At 40.7% G+C, this 17,277-nt stretch overlaps 1 protein-coding gene across 1 annotated transcript in view; it reads left to right on the top strand.

The window, feature by feature from the left end:
* srgap2 (SLIT-ROBO Rho GTPase activating protein 2) overlaps nt 1-17,277 on the top strand; it is a 62,788-nt gene that overhangs the window by 20,137 nt on the left and 25,374 nt on the right. Inside the window, exon 2 of the mRNA XM_077572676.1 lies at nt 15,503-15,695. Coding sequence (XP_077428802.1) covers nt 15,503-15,695 — 193 coding nt within the window. The remainder of the gene's footprint in view (nt 1-15,502; nt 15,696-17,277) is intronic.

Raw genomic sequence — 17,277 nt, 5'->3', positions numbered from 1 at the left:
TGTCATCATCATTGCGCTCTCTTTTTTTCTTTTTCTTTTTTTTTTGAATGTGTGTGTGTGCAAATGTGCGTGTGTGTAATCATTAATTAACCTAAAACCTATTAAAAATCCCATACCGTTCACCTTAACCGAATACTTGAGAATCCCGCTAGAGTCGTGAAGTTGTCAGGAGACCTGAGGAAGGATCAAAGAAAAGAAAGAAAAGTGAAATCCAGCACCGACCAGCAAAGCTTAAATTTCAAATGTTCGCTGCATGTTACACGAGCCATTGTTACTCTAGCCATAATGTGCATCATTAACAGCATGTATCCTAGCTATTAGCCTAGCCGATATGCTAATGCTAACGAGTTAAACTTGCATAATTTTTCCAATTGTTCACATTTTAGTTTCTTGCTACTCTAGTTATTAGCCCGACAATTAGCTTGTCGTGCTAATGTAAGTCAAAATTAACGTCATATTTCAAACGCAAACATTTTCTCTAAAAATTCGAGTTAACGAGCACAGATGTGAGAAAAGCAGTGTTGGCAATACAATAGGTCACATATATAAGCAAGCAATCGGTTGTGTTCTTTTTTTTTTTGTGAATTTACTTATGGAGGATTTTACAAGCATTGGAAGTGCATTTTAGAAAATTCCACCAGGATGTCACACAGCAGGATCTGTTGCAAGGTCATCATTTTGGTATGCTTAGATGTGTTTGGTGTGAAAGAACTTAAAGCCATGACCTCAACCTCCTGACAATAAATAAAAAAATTCTGGGCGGAATGGACACAAATAGATCTCCAAAAGGTTGGTTGTTTTCCATTTTTAGTTCAGTATGTGTAATTGGCCTGGCGTCCCTAAACTTTTGTTCAGTTGGCTCTGTACATTCATCGATTACACCTGTTTTTGTGTCATGTAGCTACTAGTTTGTGGAATAATTGTTGCCAATAGTTATGGGAAGATGCCTGTTGTGGCCCGTAATCATGACATTTGAGCTGCCGGCACAATCATGCGGGTGGTATGTTAGGACTGCAAAGGGGGAATGGTTGTTATGCGTGAGGAGGCCAAACAATAGCCTGGATGTGTTTGTGCACTTTAGCAGGGCAAATGCTGTTTTCACCATGCAAGGTCGTTCTCGGAATCACCTAAGGTGAGCGTTAGTCACCCTGCATCAGTTTACAAACCTGTAAATAGTGTGAGGAGTGTTTGTTCCCCCCCCTCATTAGCATTGTGGGGCTTTCTAAGCAAGGGGAGATTTCAAGTTTGCTTAAGGCTGAGTCTTGTGTATTGTGGAAACATGAGGAATACATATTAAGTGAAGCGGGCAAGTGAGTTCATATTTGACCCCGTGTTGCCCTGTGCCTACCCAAGTACCCTCATGTCATTTTCTTTTCTTTTTTCTCAATTTGTCTTGGTGAAGACCAATTCTGACCATGTCTGACAAATTTTTAAAATCAAAATCACACCAAAGTCTCACCTCAACCTAATACTTGTCATATGTCAGAACTTTAAAATCCTTTATATGGATTTGAATTGGTGCATCACGGTAATTTATTAAAAGAAAAAAAGAAGAATTTTTTTTCATTATTTTTTTGTACAACCCTGCTACATTCTTGAATGCCTTTTATGCAGCACATAATCCAGTTAGTTCCACATAATTACCATGGCAAAAGCATGGACACCCCCCCCCCATTCCATTCTGATTCCTTCCTGCACAGATTTCAATGAATGATTCCCAGTTGAAAGATGTAAAAGGGTACATAACTTAAGATTTCTGCGGTTAGCTGAGAAATGATTCACATCTCAGTTAACACAAAAGCTAAATGTTCACACATTAGGGCAATGGTATCCATGTCTGATAGCACAAGATGTGTTATCCATATATGTGACACCACTATTATTAACGCAGTTGTATTAATACCATTAAAAAAAAAAATCAAGAAAAAGTCCCAGGCAAGCCTTTGTCTGCTTTTTTCTTTCTTTCCCCCTCTCTCTCTGTTGCAGTGGTTGTTTTATGCCGAGGTGCAGAGTTCTAGCTTGCCCCACTTTTTCCTTCCCCTTCTGTCAATGCACCACTTCCAAAGATGCTCTAGTGGGAGCGGCCCAGAGTGGTGGATTTGAGGAGAATCATTATCAAGATGCTGAGTGTGATAATCATCATAGGATTTATTTTCAGATTAGTTGTAGTGTATTTAAACATTTAAGCTGCATAAACGCTCTAGGTCTGTGATAGTATGCAACATAACGCTCTCCATGGAATGACAGTAGATAGGGTGGGGCTGTTATATTCTTAACATGCTACATCTACAAAGGAATGATGTGCACACTGCATAGTAACAGTTAATTAACAGTTAACAGTATTGCATTGGATAGACCGCATGACAACTCCAAATGGCTGACTCGCCAGTTCTTTTTTTCTTTCTTTTTTTCCCTGGAGACTGGAGGCTGACTCACCAGTTTTGAGTTTATCTTCCAAGATCACACACATCTTATAGGGAAGTTTGATAGTCGATACCACTTTTTTCAGACCGATACCAGTATGAGTACTCAACTATTGAGTCGTCACTGATACCAATTCACACCCCCAAAATAATTTTCTGTTCTTCTAATTCTAGTTTCTGATCATGAAATGGCCACAAGAAGACAGCCAAAACTGGTATTGGCTTAACTCGAGTACTGATACCTTGAAATTAGGCCAGGTATCGGACCTATACAATCCGTGGTGTCGGAACTCCTAAAACGTAATCTTATACATTCAGTTCATTGTTCTCATAGCTTTAAATGAAACTTTTTATTTTGTACTCTTCTTCAAAACATGAGAGAAGCAGTTTCTCCTTTTTTTTTCTTCTTAATTATATATACACAGTTGAGCCCGACTGATATGATTTTTTTGAGGCTGATGGCAATTTTTGGCAGAAAAATAAATACCAATTACTGCTTAATAGTGGGGCAGCACGTCCGCCTCCCAGTGCAGAGGACGTGAGATCAAGTCCGGGCTTCGGCCTTCCTGGGTGGAGTTTGCATGTTCTCCCCGTGCTTGCGTGGGTTTTCTCCGGGTACTCCGGTTTCCTCCCACATTCCAAAGACATGCATGGCAGGTTAATTGAACCCTCCAAGTTGTCCATAGGTGTGATTGTGAGTATGGTTGTTGGTCTCTGTGTGCCCTGCGATTGGCTGGCAACCAGTTCAGGGTGAACCCCGCCTACTGCCTGAAGCCAGTTGGGATAGGCTCCAGCGCCCCCCGCGACCCTTGTGAGTTAAGAAAATGGATGGATGGATGATTAATAGTGTGATTAATTTTAAAAATATGTAATGCTTAAAATATGTTTTCCCCCATGCATTTCATTGGGTGTCAATTATACTGTACGTGTCGTGAATTTTCGCTTTTCGCAGGCTGGCCTCTTCCCTATTTCCTGTATAGCAGGGGCCAACTTGTTAAAAACCAGCACCTTTCCTTTTAGGTTCCCAGAATATATCGTGTGCCGCAAATTTCATTATATCGCTGATTCGCGGGCGTCCAGCCAAAACTTGTACTGTACTTCCAAAATGGTCACTTTTCAGGCGAGCCTAAAAACGACATGTTTACTCAACCATTAAATTGCATCATCAAATAGAGCAAGCCAGTTTCAACACTTTATATTGGTCAATAATTTGCAAAAATACGTGTGGAATGACTAAAAGTGTATATTTAAAAAAACAACAACAACTTAATAAATACATTTAAAAAACATAATTTTTGAAAGAAATTTACCCAATAGTGACTTATGAGGTTTCGGCCTGACACCAGCGATATATATTTAACGATGGTTTATGGTATAGAGTTATGTGTAATAATAATAATAATAGTGAGACCTTAGAGTGACCAGTGTTACTTCTGTACAATTGCTGTAAATGTTTAGCGTATACGGTATAAAGCTAAAAACAATCTGCAAACATTGGCCAATTTTTTTTTATTTTTTTTTATTTAAAAAAATAAAATAAATTTCAGATGATTAATAGGCCGAGCCCCTAATACATACACACGCCAATACCTGTAAAGGAATTTGCAGCCAATGGAAGCTGTGACGTGTTCAGTACCAGAAAGATAGAATATCTTCCGTCCTTCACTCATTGTCTTCCCAATGGCTTGCAGATAAGCATCACCACTTGACAGCCACCAGCAGATACGACCTGTTGGGTTTCTCTGCTTCTCAGTCTATCCTCCATCTTCCTTTTTAGCCTCATGTTCTTTGGCACGCTACGTATATTTTGCCCACATGCACAATTGCACATGCGCATTTATGCGCATTTAGTCTTCCGTCTGATTGAACCTGTTCTTCACATCTGTCGTCTTAAAGACGGAGACGTTTACACACAGTGTTGCATTCAAGACCGCTGGTAATTTCCTCCAGCAGCTTGTTGCTGACGAATCAATTTATGCGGGAAGTAAAATACAGTTGGGGGGTAAACATGGAAATGACTATTTAATCTACAGAGGAGGTTTTGCATGCCTTCCCTCCTTTAATGGAAATATGACAAACGGAGATAAGACTGACCCTTTGCCTGCCAATCGACGTGTCTGCATTTGAATGGCGTCTGCTCCCACCCATCGCTACTTTCGTTTAGTGGCGTTTTAAACTATAATGCTTGATGCAGAGAAGGTTGAGGCTGACACGCACACACTCACACAGCGAGACAGGCAGACACACTCAGCGGGCTTCTTCCCATGCTTGTGTTGTGGATTAGTCAAATCCCCTGACTGGCTGCTAAGCTGATTAAAAAGGGTGTTATGCACTGGCCATTTGGAAACACTGGAAAGAGTGCACACAAACATACACGTGTGCACACACACACACACACACACAGTCGGACAGCTCAGCTTAATATTGTCTCCCCTGTCGATCCACGATGGTATCATACATGTGAGCAGGTTTCACCAGGTTTGGATACTTCATCGAACCTTGCCAGACAGATGGCACTGATCACTATACGGTGGTGGTTTGCATCCCCTCGGCAAAGTGTGTGCGCGTGTTTGTGTGTGTGTGTGTGCGTGAGTGAGAGTGAGCGTGACAGAGAGGGAGCCTGTTGGAAGAAATTGAGGCCCAGATGGCTGTGTCTGTCAGGGACGGGAAATAGAGGTGACACCAGGTTGGTCATGCGAGCAAAGTGGAGCATCATCATGGTTCTCAGTTTGTGACTAATTCAACTGTGAGTGCACAATAGGACGAGCATTTTACGCAACTTTCTTTGACCAAATATGAGCGAAATGTCTGTTCTAAACTTCCATTTTAATGCCAGTGCTGTATTGAGCGGAATAATCCTGTTGTCCTTCACAAACTAGTTGAAACCGAGGAAATGTCTGGAAGAATGATCTATTAGATCTCTTACCGCCAAGGATGTTTATATTCGTCAATTGGAATATAACTTTTTAGCAGAGGCTCTGGATGGTCAGTAGGTGCTTCCTGGACAACTGCAGCAAATGTAATCAAGAAGACAGGTAGGACAGTCCTCGGTGTGTCATCTGGAAGGAAAGGAGATAAGGAGACTTGGTGGCGAATGAGGAGGTGCAGAAGTAGATCCAGAGAAAGAGGTTAGCTAAGAAGAAGTGGGACACTGAGAGGACTGAAGAAAGTAGACAGGAGTAGATGCGGAGTTTCCAAATGCCAGGCAGGAGGTCTAGAGGAAGACCAAAGAGGAGGTTTATGGATGTAGTTAAAGAGGACATGAAGGTAGATGGTGTGAGAGCAGAGGACAGGCTTAAATGGAGGCAACTGATTTGCTGTGGTGACCCCTGAAGGGAAAAACCGAAAGGAAAAGAAGAAGCAGAGGTGGCAAATCCAGGTCCAGAAACTTCAGAAAGCTCTTTAGTGCCTCTTTTCAACAATTAGGCGTTTATGAGAGTCTCATCCAACTGATCTGGGAAATCTAGGTTTGTAAACAACTCTAATGACTAACAGTTCCCTGTAGATGTCAGTGTTGCATTGTTTTGAATTTGACATCAGCACATCATTTGAGTAGATGATCGAGATTTGGGAGGGAATCTTGACAGGTTGATTGAGAGAGAGAGAAATGCCAACATGCTGGAAGTAAAAACCTCACAGTCCAACACATTTATTAAAACTGGGGACGAAAATCAACCACAAAAATAGGTCGACACAAAAATTCCTGCCTTCAAACTAAACCATACTTGCAGCATCTGAAACCAATTTTTGGTCACTTTACCAGAGTTGTAAGATTATTTAGTAGTAATTGAGTAATTGACGGAACAATTGATGGGATAATGAATTCTAAAAAGATACTTCAGTGACAGACCAAATATGTGTGTTATAAATGGTGTCTGTCTTGTGGTAGAAAGTTTGTGTTATGACCCTAAAAAAAGCTCATGGGGTGGATGAGGAATGCCACGTCACTCAAGGCACATTTCTTATTTCCTTCTTTCCATTCTTCCGTTCTCCATACCATCACATTGAATATGTTTCTTACCGTATTTTCACGACCACAAGGCACACGTATTATAAGGCCACACGCAAGGCGCACCACACTATTGGGCGCAGGCATGGTTAAGCGTACGCTAGCTCAAAACATGGTGGCATGCTATTATCTTAAGACATGCTAGCGCTAGCGTGTGTTTTTAAAAAAGCAGCGAGCGGAGAAAAACTGAGTTTGGTTGTACTTTATTGAAGTATTTACCGTAACAATGTAAACAGTGAGTTCAGTTGTACTTGAAGTATATAATAATAATAGTAGTAGTAGTATAATGGTTCTATATCTGAATATATATATATATTTTTTACATCAATAGCCCTTTTTCAGTCTTGTTTTTGTTTTTTGTTTTTGAGCTGCCAGAAAATTGTTTTTTAGTCGTGGGGGTTTTGGTGAAACCAACCCATGTTGTACTGCTAATTACAAAAAAACTGAAAAAGATGAAAACACTTTTCTGGTGAAGGGACAGTCTATGCTTTGTTTTGGTTGGTCCGGTGCTTATATTTGTCTCACACAATATTCTGTGGGTCTTGACAGGCAGTCAAAACAGCTGGCAATATAGGGAACTCTGCTTTAAAAATGACTGGCAGTGAATGAGTTGAAAACAGGCATTTTTGTGTCTTGTCAAAACCATTCACATGGAGTTGCAAAAACGCCTGAAGGCATCAACATTTATATGCTGTGCCAGACCCACGTGCACGGACAACTGTTTGTACTCCTGGTCTTATCCAAAAGCGTGTTCTATACAGTACTGCACTCACACTAAATTTAGGTTTGGCTCAACTAGTCACACTAGATGAAAATCCACTTTGACTAATTAGCAAGTTAGAATTAAAAATGTAGTAGTAATATAAACAAAGCACACAGTTTTTCTGCATTTTCTATACAGCTTGTCCTCATTTGGTTCGCGGGTGACTTTGGGCGATAGGCAGCGTGCACCCTGAACTGCTCACCAGAGCATTGCAACATAAAAAAAAAATAAAAATGTTTTTCTCAATTTTTTTCCCATGGACTGTTCTATGTAAGCAGTCCCTGAATAAACAGTGCATTTATAGGTCATAGCCTACTGCACGCCTTTTTGCTTCATTTGCTTGTGATGTGATCGTTCAACAATTTGTTACACATTGATAGAATCCTATCGCTATTTAAAAAAAAAAAACAATCAAATATTAAGAAGAACGTATGTAAACTCCAGTCAGATGAACCCACCCCTTATTCCCCCTTCAAGAATGGGTTAGTGGAGCAGGCAGGCGCTGTAAGTGGGTGAGCAGTTAGTTAACTTTTGATAAGCAGCCATTTTCATTATGCATAGAAAACCCCCAATCCCCATCCCGAACATTCCGCCCCTGCTACCTTCAAAGAAGAATCAGAGCATGCAATGGAGCAGGAGCGTAAAAGAGTACATTCAGGCAGCAGCAATACTCCTTTCTGGGCTGAAACTGATCTCAAACTAAAGTTCTATTCTTCCAAGCGTTTTATACCACTTGGTTGACATGGGAAACTGACCTCTGCCTAGTAGGACTGTGACCTCTAACCCCCCTGACCTGTAGTACCAAGGAATCCCGGCAGGAAGCCCACACGGCTTAGAACCCGGCCCACAGAAGCATCATCAACACCATTCTTAGTGCAAACATCTCATCTTCCACTCTGCTGACTGAATCCAGAAGCCTATAAAAGGGTTGATGACTTCCTGGACGGGTCACCAAGGTGAAGAGAAGGAGAGGAATTTACTCCTGCTGATCACACACCCCTTTCTATCGCCTCTATCCTCATCATCTTGGTTATCTCACCCAGCCTCAAAACATTTACATAGAATGTACACCAAAATATTGTTTTGGTTTTATGATTGTTATTTAGGAACGATGCTGAGAAGCACTTCCTGAAGTTCTGTTCCCACCATCCGTTTTACATTCTTTCGGTCATCGCTGGTGTAATTGGCGCATGGGGAGTGTTTGTTTGTGGTTCTTACGTTAGAGCTTTGTTTCCATGCCTGGTAAAAATAATCCCATCACTCTCAGTTCTCCATTATGATAAACCAGAGCTAACAAAAGCACCCCAAAAAAATTTTCAGATTATAACATCTGAAATTCCCCTCACTTACTTATTTTCCTTGGTCGTAGCACACACAAAAATCCCCACTTCTCCATTGTCCTCATCTTTTGTTTTCACGTAATTGTCAGGTCTGCTCCAGTTTTGACGCTTTGGCAAGTTTTCCATGTCTAAAAGTCCACCGCATTTGTTAACTTGGCTCATTAAGACAACACTGCGCTTCCTTAGAATGGTGGGATTTGTCTGACAGGCTACATGCCTTTAACCCGTTGAATGTGTGTGTGTTTTCAGAGGAAATAAGTAGACCCAAGAAAAAGAAATGATTTGGAATCGTTCCATTTCAGCAATACTTTCCCCTCCAACACTTACTGTACTGTAATTCTATCTGTTCCTATACTCCCCCTCCTCACATACTGGCGTGTGTGTCTCTAAAGTGAAGTAGTATTAGTAAGGCATGTCTGGAACTAATAAATTCCACCCTGCTTAAGAATCCTTTTAGGAAATTCTACCTGCGACCTGAGGCCACCGACCCATTCAGCTGCCTTGAAATCACATCCGATAGGCCAACCCATACTCGTACATACATTCCTCCAAACCCAAAGTTAGTTTTTCCACCCCTATTAGTGAGTAACTCCACAGCTGCCTGATTTTCTTTACGTCTTTTCATTTGAACCCACACACACGCACAACTCCGGCCTCTGTGCACATGCTTCCTGTCGTTGTTTGAGGATAACCCTCCCATGTGCTCCCTATGGGCAATGAAATGCTCCCACTGACTTCCTGTTTCTCTGTCGTCTCTTCCTGCGCAGAGGGCTGAATGAACATATATTTCACTGTGAGACCACCCCCACCCCAGCCCTCACTTTACACCGCTCTGCACTCCCATTTCCATTGTATTTCTTTCATTTTCGAGAGGGCAATAGCTGGATAAATTTGAATAAGATCTCCTTTTCGAACCCAAATATTTTGTCATATAAACGCGTATCGGGATACCTCCATTGAATGGAAAATTTGTTTATGTTCTGTGCATGCTCTATTCACAAGGAATGTTGCTCTTTTGATTACAGGAACTACTTGTATGCGTGGTGGCCATCTTACATTGCCATTAACTTAGCAAGCGTAATTTGAATACCTTGATCTCTTGATGGCATTTTCAAGTTATTTTCTGTCTTTGGCAAAAATGCCTCTGTATGTGCGTGTGTGCGACCGGAAATACACAAAAAGAGGTAAACAAACATGGCAAAATTTTTAGAACAAGGAGGAAACCAACTAATTTATTAGTGTGGTGAGTGACATGAACATAATGTATTTTATTGATGGTAAAAAGCCGGTGCATTGCGGTTTAGATGTGGATTTCCAATTTAATATGGGAGTTAGTCTGTGCTCTCATGCATGTAAACGGTTTATTCCGAATCTGAATGTTTCATATACAGGAATTTTGACTTTTACCCGAATATCCAACTGCATGTAAACATAGTCAATGTCGCTCAAGATTCTCATTTTGGAAGCTTCTCAGTCACAAATGGGACAGCAAGCATATTATATGGGTTTGCAAGAATGAATCTCTCAAGATGTATTTGTCAGCCTAGCTAACTAGCTAAAAACGTTGTCTGTGGCCAAGACAGCCCACGTAACGGCTAGCAGCCCGCTTTTTCTAACATTTGCAGCATGTTTGTAAAATTGTGAACACTGAATGTGCCACACTGTCTAACATCAGATGGAAAAAAATATACATCTTATGGCAGCAGGAAATTTGTGTTTTAAAACCCACTCACACTGAGTCCAAATTGGCCCAAAGGTAGTGTTGCATTGCTGTCGGAGTATGCGTTCAAGTCCAGGGTGTCTTCAGGTATAAGGAGTGCTTGAGGCAGTAAATGTGTCTCTTGTGTTTGTGCCAGCTCGGCGCAGGCATAAAATGAATTTCTATTTACATACATACATACAGTTTGGTTTAGTTAGCTATATATTGCACACATTTCTAAATTCAAACATTGTGACGATACCACAGAAATTAATACATGCATTTAATCCTGTTTGATGAAAGGCGTCGGCGAGACACACTGGTGGACAGATTGATTGGTCAAAAGAGAAGAGTGTCTCTTCTCTCAATGTCATGTTAGAAGGAGACGAACATCCATTTTGGGATCCACCCAGAGTGTTTATGTGACAAGCCCTTTGGCAGCGCCTTTATTTGCCTCAAAATTTCTAACCGCACGCTAGCATGCATAGTCTGACTGATTTGAGGCAACAGCCTTAAGTCTCAGGCCTTAGGAACTAGTCAAATACAATAGACCATCTTTCAGCTCAGTGCAAATGCTCAAGTGAAGACTAAGCCAGTGTTCTATCACTTTAGAATTAAATTGAAATGTAAAACAAATGTAAATATATGGCATATATTGTTTCTCTTTAGACACATGCTCAATTAAATGCGCTTGAATTTCACCAAAACTGGTTCTATTTTCATACGGCCGACGTGCGCATCAATTGCTAATGCTAATTGCTATCTTGGTTGACTGTTCATCAGTGCGAAACAAGTCACTGCACTCACCATTATCCAACCTTTTTTGACCGGTCCCGACAGCTATTGGAAGCTGGCTGTGCCGTTTACCTCACGGCAGTCACGCATTGTAACTTTGAAAGCTAGAAAGCTCAATTTGCGTTGTCTGACCAGCGACTGCGGTGGATAGTGGGACTACAGTTCCCATGATTCTTAGATGCAAAAGCAGGAAGGATTTCTAGTTTCAAACCTGTACTGTCCCAGCCAATAGGGACGTCTGGTCACCGGATCATAGGTCACGTGAAGGGTCGCAATATTTTTGTGTGACCATTGTAGGTTGTCAATATAACAAGACCATGAGAGCAAGAGTAGCTCCTTTTGTTGAATTTCAGGGTTTGATTTGTGCTGTTGGTAATACTGGTGATTGAATGAGAAAGAAGCAAGTGGAGAGCATCAGTAAAGCAGAATCCCAGATCCAGTTTGCAAGACCTGCTCTCATCTGCCTGGAAAATGTGACTGGACTTTCTTGAGGGGGTGGAGGCGCCACATTCCACTTCACATCCCACTTCTGGCTGGGGGGATGATGACCATTACAGAGAAACGGCATCGACCTGCACTGTGAGGCTCTCGTCTCCACTCTTTTGTAAGGCGCCTTTCTGAATGTGGACAAAGATGAAATGGCTGACTTTTTATTACGCAAGGAAATTCTGCTTAACAGCCAGGATCAACAGCGGGTAGGATAAAGTGCTCAGGGTTCCCAGTGGTTGAGTCATATAGCTGAAGGTTTTTGAAATGGAGTTTTTAGAAACACCTCTGTGTGCTAAAATGGAATTCAGCCCCTTTTAACTTGCTTTATAAAAATCTGGGAACCACATGGGTCTCATTCTCTAGTCTGTATTTACAGTGGAACTTATAAAGTCAAACTAAAGCTGTAGCAGTGATGCTAGCTAGTTCTAATTTCACAACAAAATGTCCAATAGGAAATAAGTCTGAGTCAAACCATTGCCTTTGAAAGCATTTATGAATACAGACAATATATTAAAAATGGAAGTCAACCATAAACATTTCTTGAACACAATATTTTATATGTGACCTCACTAGTCTAAACATGACATTCTGATTAATATTACGTTTGTGGAATGTGAGTTATGAAGCAAAATCTAGCCGTTGTTATCCATCTCAGGAGGCGGCCATTTTGCCACTTGCTGTCGACAATCACAGCTCACCTGTTTTCTGAAGCTGAGCTGTGATTGGCTGTTACCTGAGCAACTGTGATGTCATTTTCACTCGACAGCAAGTGACAAAATGTCCGCCTTCTGATATTGATAGCAACTGCTGGATTTTGCTGCTTAACTCATATTCCACTAACGCAATATTAACCAGAATACCGTATTTAGACTAGCATATTGTTGTCCAAAAAAATGTTGGGGTTGTCTTCCCTTTTAAGTTACTTTTATTGTTGAGTGGTCAACTCAACAATACAACTAAGCTAAACGTGCCATTGTTAGAATAGACCGACTCTAGCCTTTGTTACATTTTCAGTTGAGTTCAGTTACATGTCACTCCTAAACCTGCCTCTCAGCGAGCGCCATATGATTGCGGTCTGCTTGTCGGAGTGCTGCTTTTCAGACGCGGTGTTTGCGCAGTGTGGTATGCGTTGTTGTTGTAATTACAAGGCTGTCACCTTGTGGGTTCTGTGGTGACAGTCACGAGAGGCAGAACTATGGGCTCACAACGTCCCTGTCATTGACGGCGCTTTAGTGTGCAAATATGCACACACACATACACACAGGACAGTAACGCATGTTGTCAAAGCAAATACCCACAACAGGTTATTGGCTCAGACATTGGCTGTGTTTGTGTTTTAGTGTGAGAGGGCCCTCTGGTTGGTGGCAGCGTTTATATCTGGCACCTTTCGAGATTCCACTTCTCTTTGTAATAATGAGGAAGTGCGCTCTCAGCTATAAAATGCAACGGCAGCATCAAAGAGGCTCTTGGCTCGCCTGGCGAGGGTCTCTGCCAGAACTGCCTGCGAAAGCGCGTTTCGGTCTGTGCTTGTGTGTCAGGGAACTTGATGCTGAACAGGAGCCAGGATGGAGGGCAGAACGCGTTGCTTCCTCTACAGCCAACATTGTAGAGGTAGGGCAGCTGTGGTACGCTAGCAGTGAGCGAACAACCCGAGCGAACAACCCCTGTGCGTGTGTGTGTGGGGTTTGTTGTTTCTTCACTCTTTACAAGGATGCACGTGCAGCGCACGCACAAACTGTTGGCAGGCAGCTAGCAGAGCATAGCATTAATCTGTCAGCTGTCGCCACTGATCCATTTATCATTAGTGCGCGTGTGCACGTGAGCGTGCGCACGTGGCAACTTGCTTCCTGTAACAAAGCTGCATTACACGGCATTCTCCAGAGGAGTTTTGCTTTGCGATTGAATACATCAACAGAGTGCACTCTATTAATTAGAGGCTAGACTGTAATCAGCATGGAATAAAAGATGGGTGGGAGGCAGAGAGGAAATGGAAAGTGATAAGCTACGATCTGGACCACCTCTGGAATTGTGTGCGTGTAGAAGACAATAGGTTTATATCTGGATACACATAATAGTATTATGCAGACATTTTAGTCAGTTCAAGGCAGGGTTATTATAGTTTGGGAATTTTTCATTTTGAGTTTTGCTTGTTAAATTTTGTTAGTTTTAATTCGTTTTCAAGGTGGTTCTGTTAGATTTTATTAGTTTTAGTTATTTCATAAATGCTTAGTTTTAATTTAGTTTTAGTTAATTTCAGTATTAGTTTTAGTAAAAAAAAAAATATATATATATTTAAAAAACACCCTGGGAGCAACGTCATCTGAAGGTGCTTTTCTATTGGCTGCTGCTAGATGATGTCACTTTTGTGTGACACACTTTCAAATGTCCTTATTGCGGTTAATATAAAAATAAATCTACTTAAAATCACATTTAAAATCATCCCCAAAGGTTCATGCATTAAATTTATTACCAAAGACTAAAACGAAGAACATTTTTGCTCTAATTATAGTTAGTTAGTTTTGTAAACATAAAATGTAGTTTCAGTTAGTTTTCGTTTTTTTTTAAACACATTTTTGTTTTTATTTTACTTCGTTAGTGAAATTGTTTTTTGAATTTTAGTTTGAGTTTTTCCGTTAGTTTTAGTTAACTAAAATAACCTTGGTTCAAGGTAAAGAATAGAAGCGTTACACACTTGTAAATGAAATTCAAGTTTCCATAATATTCAAATTACCGTGAAATCCCATGAATAACACGCACCTATAATAACACGCCCTTTAAAGCAGTTTTCTGTCTTTACTTGTGTATAATACGGTCCCCGATTTGCTAGTATACTTTATTATCAGAGGGAATGATATAAATAGATAAAGATTCAAAGCATGCCAATAAAGTGTAAATGTTTTTAAATCCAGGCAAAAAACTATGCTTTTTTCCCCCGTACCTATGATTAAGGTATTTCCAAGATCATGTGTTTAACTCTTTGACTGCCAAAAACGTTAAATAATGTTTTGTAAAATCCTATGGAGGAGTGCCAAAGACGTTAAACGACGTTTGTTTAAAAACAGGTGAAACTAACCATTTTCTATTGTTGATTACTGAAAAACGGAATAAGGTAGAAACAAACTTTTTTTTCTGATGAAAGGTGAGAGTCCAATCTTTCATTTGGTAGTATGTGTGTTTCCATAGTCCAAACACATAATTTTCTATGGACCTTGAAAGATCAGTCAAAATGCTTAAAATCGGCTGGCACCCACGGCATCCCTTTTCTGAAAACGTCTGGCAGTCAAAGAGTTAAAGTAACCTTTGAAACAGCTGTAGTGTAAAATTACCAACATTATTGATGAAGGCGTAAAGTGAAATCCTCATGATGAAATCTTAATTTTAATAGTATGGGCCAAAGTTTATCAGTTGCACAACACAAACACAACATTCAAAATGGACACTCAGAGACAGCAGCCAAAATCGATTTGAGGACATTTAAAAATCGATTCTGAATCAAACTAAATGAGGATCGCGATTCTTATGAGAATCAATTTTTTTTTTTTATCACACCCCTAGTACATGCCCATGGTTTCAAGGTTAACAGAAAAGCCAGGACTAATCCTCTTAATTCTGACTATGCTAGCTTTCTGTTTGCAGATATTGATAGTATTGACCTATTGGGAGCTGCACACACCTCTCACATCTCAATTGTCTACAAAAACAAGTTGCCACATAGTTGAAGATCCAATCGTTAACGGCTCTTCTTACTACAGTTTTACTACAGCTATTCAGTGGAGTTTTGCTTATCTGGTGTGTAAGCTGTGGAGAAAATCTTTGTGTGTTGGTAAAAAACTTGACTGCAATTTTGGAATCGGCATGCCAATTTCAGTTTTAATCAACCTAAAAATCTAACTTTTTTTCAATTGTTCCCCATTGTTATTGTATTGTCATGTATTCAGATGATCTTTTTAACGTTAACAAACGTGTCTCTCCCTGCCTTGACAGAGATTCGCGCCCAGCTGGTGGAGCAGCTGAAGTGTCTGGACCAGCAGTGTGAGCTGCGGGTGCAGCTGCTCCAGGACCTGCAGGATTTCTTCAGGAAGAAGGCGGAGATTGAGATGGACTACAGCCGCAACATGGAAAAGCTGGCCGAGCGCTTCCTCGCCAAGACGCGCAGTACTAAGGACCATCTGCTCAAGTATGTACACTACAAGACAAAAACTTGGCTTAAAGACTGGAATCATTTCGTGTTCAACCTTTTCAATTACACAGATGAAATTGGTAGTTTCTCAAAACGAAAAACGGCAGGAAGTACTGCAAGTTTGTCGTGTCGGTGTCTGGACTGTATATTTGAAATGACCAGGTTGTGAGTCAGTGTCTTGCTGTGTGTATGCATTCAGGCTAGGCTTGAAAGAGTGCAGAAAGAAAGGCAAGAAAGAAGACATGCTCTGCCATGTGTCGTCTTTTTTCCATTCCATTGCCTGAACGGGACCGCACACTGTCCTGCTTCAATCCTTGGTTAATAGTTTACACTCTGTCAAAGGTTACCAAGATAACTTATCCAATGTGTACCACTTGGTGTGTTTCTAAACTTCTGGTTAACCATAAAACACACATTCTTTTAGAGCTACAGATGTGGAGGGTACAGTAGTCCATTTAGCTACCGTAACTGTTTTTCCTTTTATTGCTATCATGAGGAGTTCCTGTCAGGAAATGACATGCTATTATACAGTATTTTTTTAAAGTCCCTACATACTTCCTATCAAACATGACCACCTTTCAAGTCACTTTCGTTTCCGCTTCTGCGTTCCTTATTTTATTTTTATTTTTTTTTTACTTTTGACTTAACACTCTCTGCCTTATTAATAAAACTACTAAGATTTCCATTTTAAATCAACTGTGAGACATAACAGTGGATTTCATCACATCCAATAAAAGCTAGCTGATCATGTCCAGTGAGGTTAAGTCACAAGGTCCAGTCTATAATTTTACACATTGACCTATTTCACATCTTTTTATTCTGTCGTACTGCTTCAACATCTGTAACATTCTCCACGCGGCTGCTGCTGTTGCTCTGTCCGGGTGCCACGCTGGAATTTCAACTATTTTCCGGCTATGTGTGGCCATGTTTTTTTTTTTACTCTAAAAAGTGTGTGCTTGTTGTTTTCTATGTGTGTATGGAGTCCATAGAGACTGCAGGTATTTTCAAATTTATTTTGTAGGCTTTAACCGTATCGTGTGTGCCCTTAGGCTGACAGGATGATGAGTCACAAAATTTGTCAGTCAAGTCTGCCCTTTCGCTCACTTTTAGGCCAGTCTCAGTGTGAAATTGTGGCTCTTGCAACTCATGGCGGCACACTATCAACTAACTACACTATCAAACATGCTGTCTTGACAAGCAATATCATACCGGTATTCAATTAATGATTTTTTTTTTTTTGCTTGTTGTTTGTTGTGGCGTCTTAACAATAGGTGTAGAGTACGTTCCTAATTTCTAAATTAATTTACATGTAACTTTATACGTCAGTTGGGGTTAGCTAGTTAGCACATTTGTGCCCCACCTCCTCATCACATCTGCTATAGTTAAGCGTTAAACAAGAGGCCCCTCCCTCCTCTCTTACTCGCTCTCAAACTCTCTCTACTTGAATGCCGGCAAAAGACTCTCCTTTGAATTCTTGATCCGATTTCATGCTGAAAATCCCCTCTCGCACCGACCGGGCAGCACAAATGGGAAGAATCAGCATCATGGTTCAAGCTTTGTTGGGTTATTTTTCTCAAGT

Source organism: Vanacampus margaritifer, chromosome 8 (genome assembly GCF_051991255.1).
Source record: "Vanacampus margaritifer isolate UIUO_Vmar chromosome 8, RoL_Vmar_1.0, whole genome shotgun sequence".
Classification (NCBI taxonomy): Eukaryota; Metazoa; Chordata; class Actinopteri; order Syngnathiformes; family Syngnathidae; genus Vanacampus; species Vanacampus margaritifer.
This window is presented reverse-complemented; position numbering and strand designations above follow the sequence as displayed.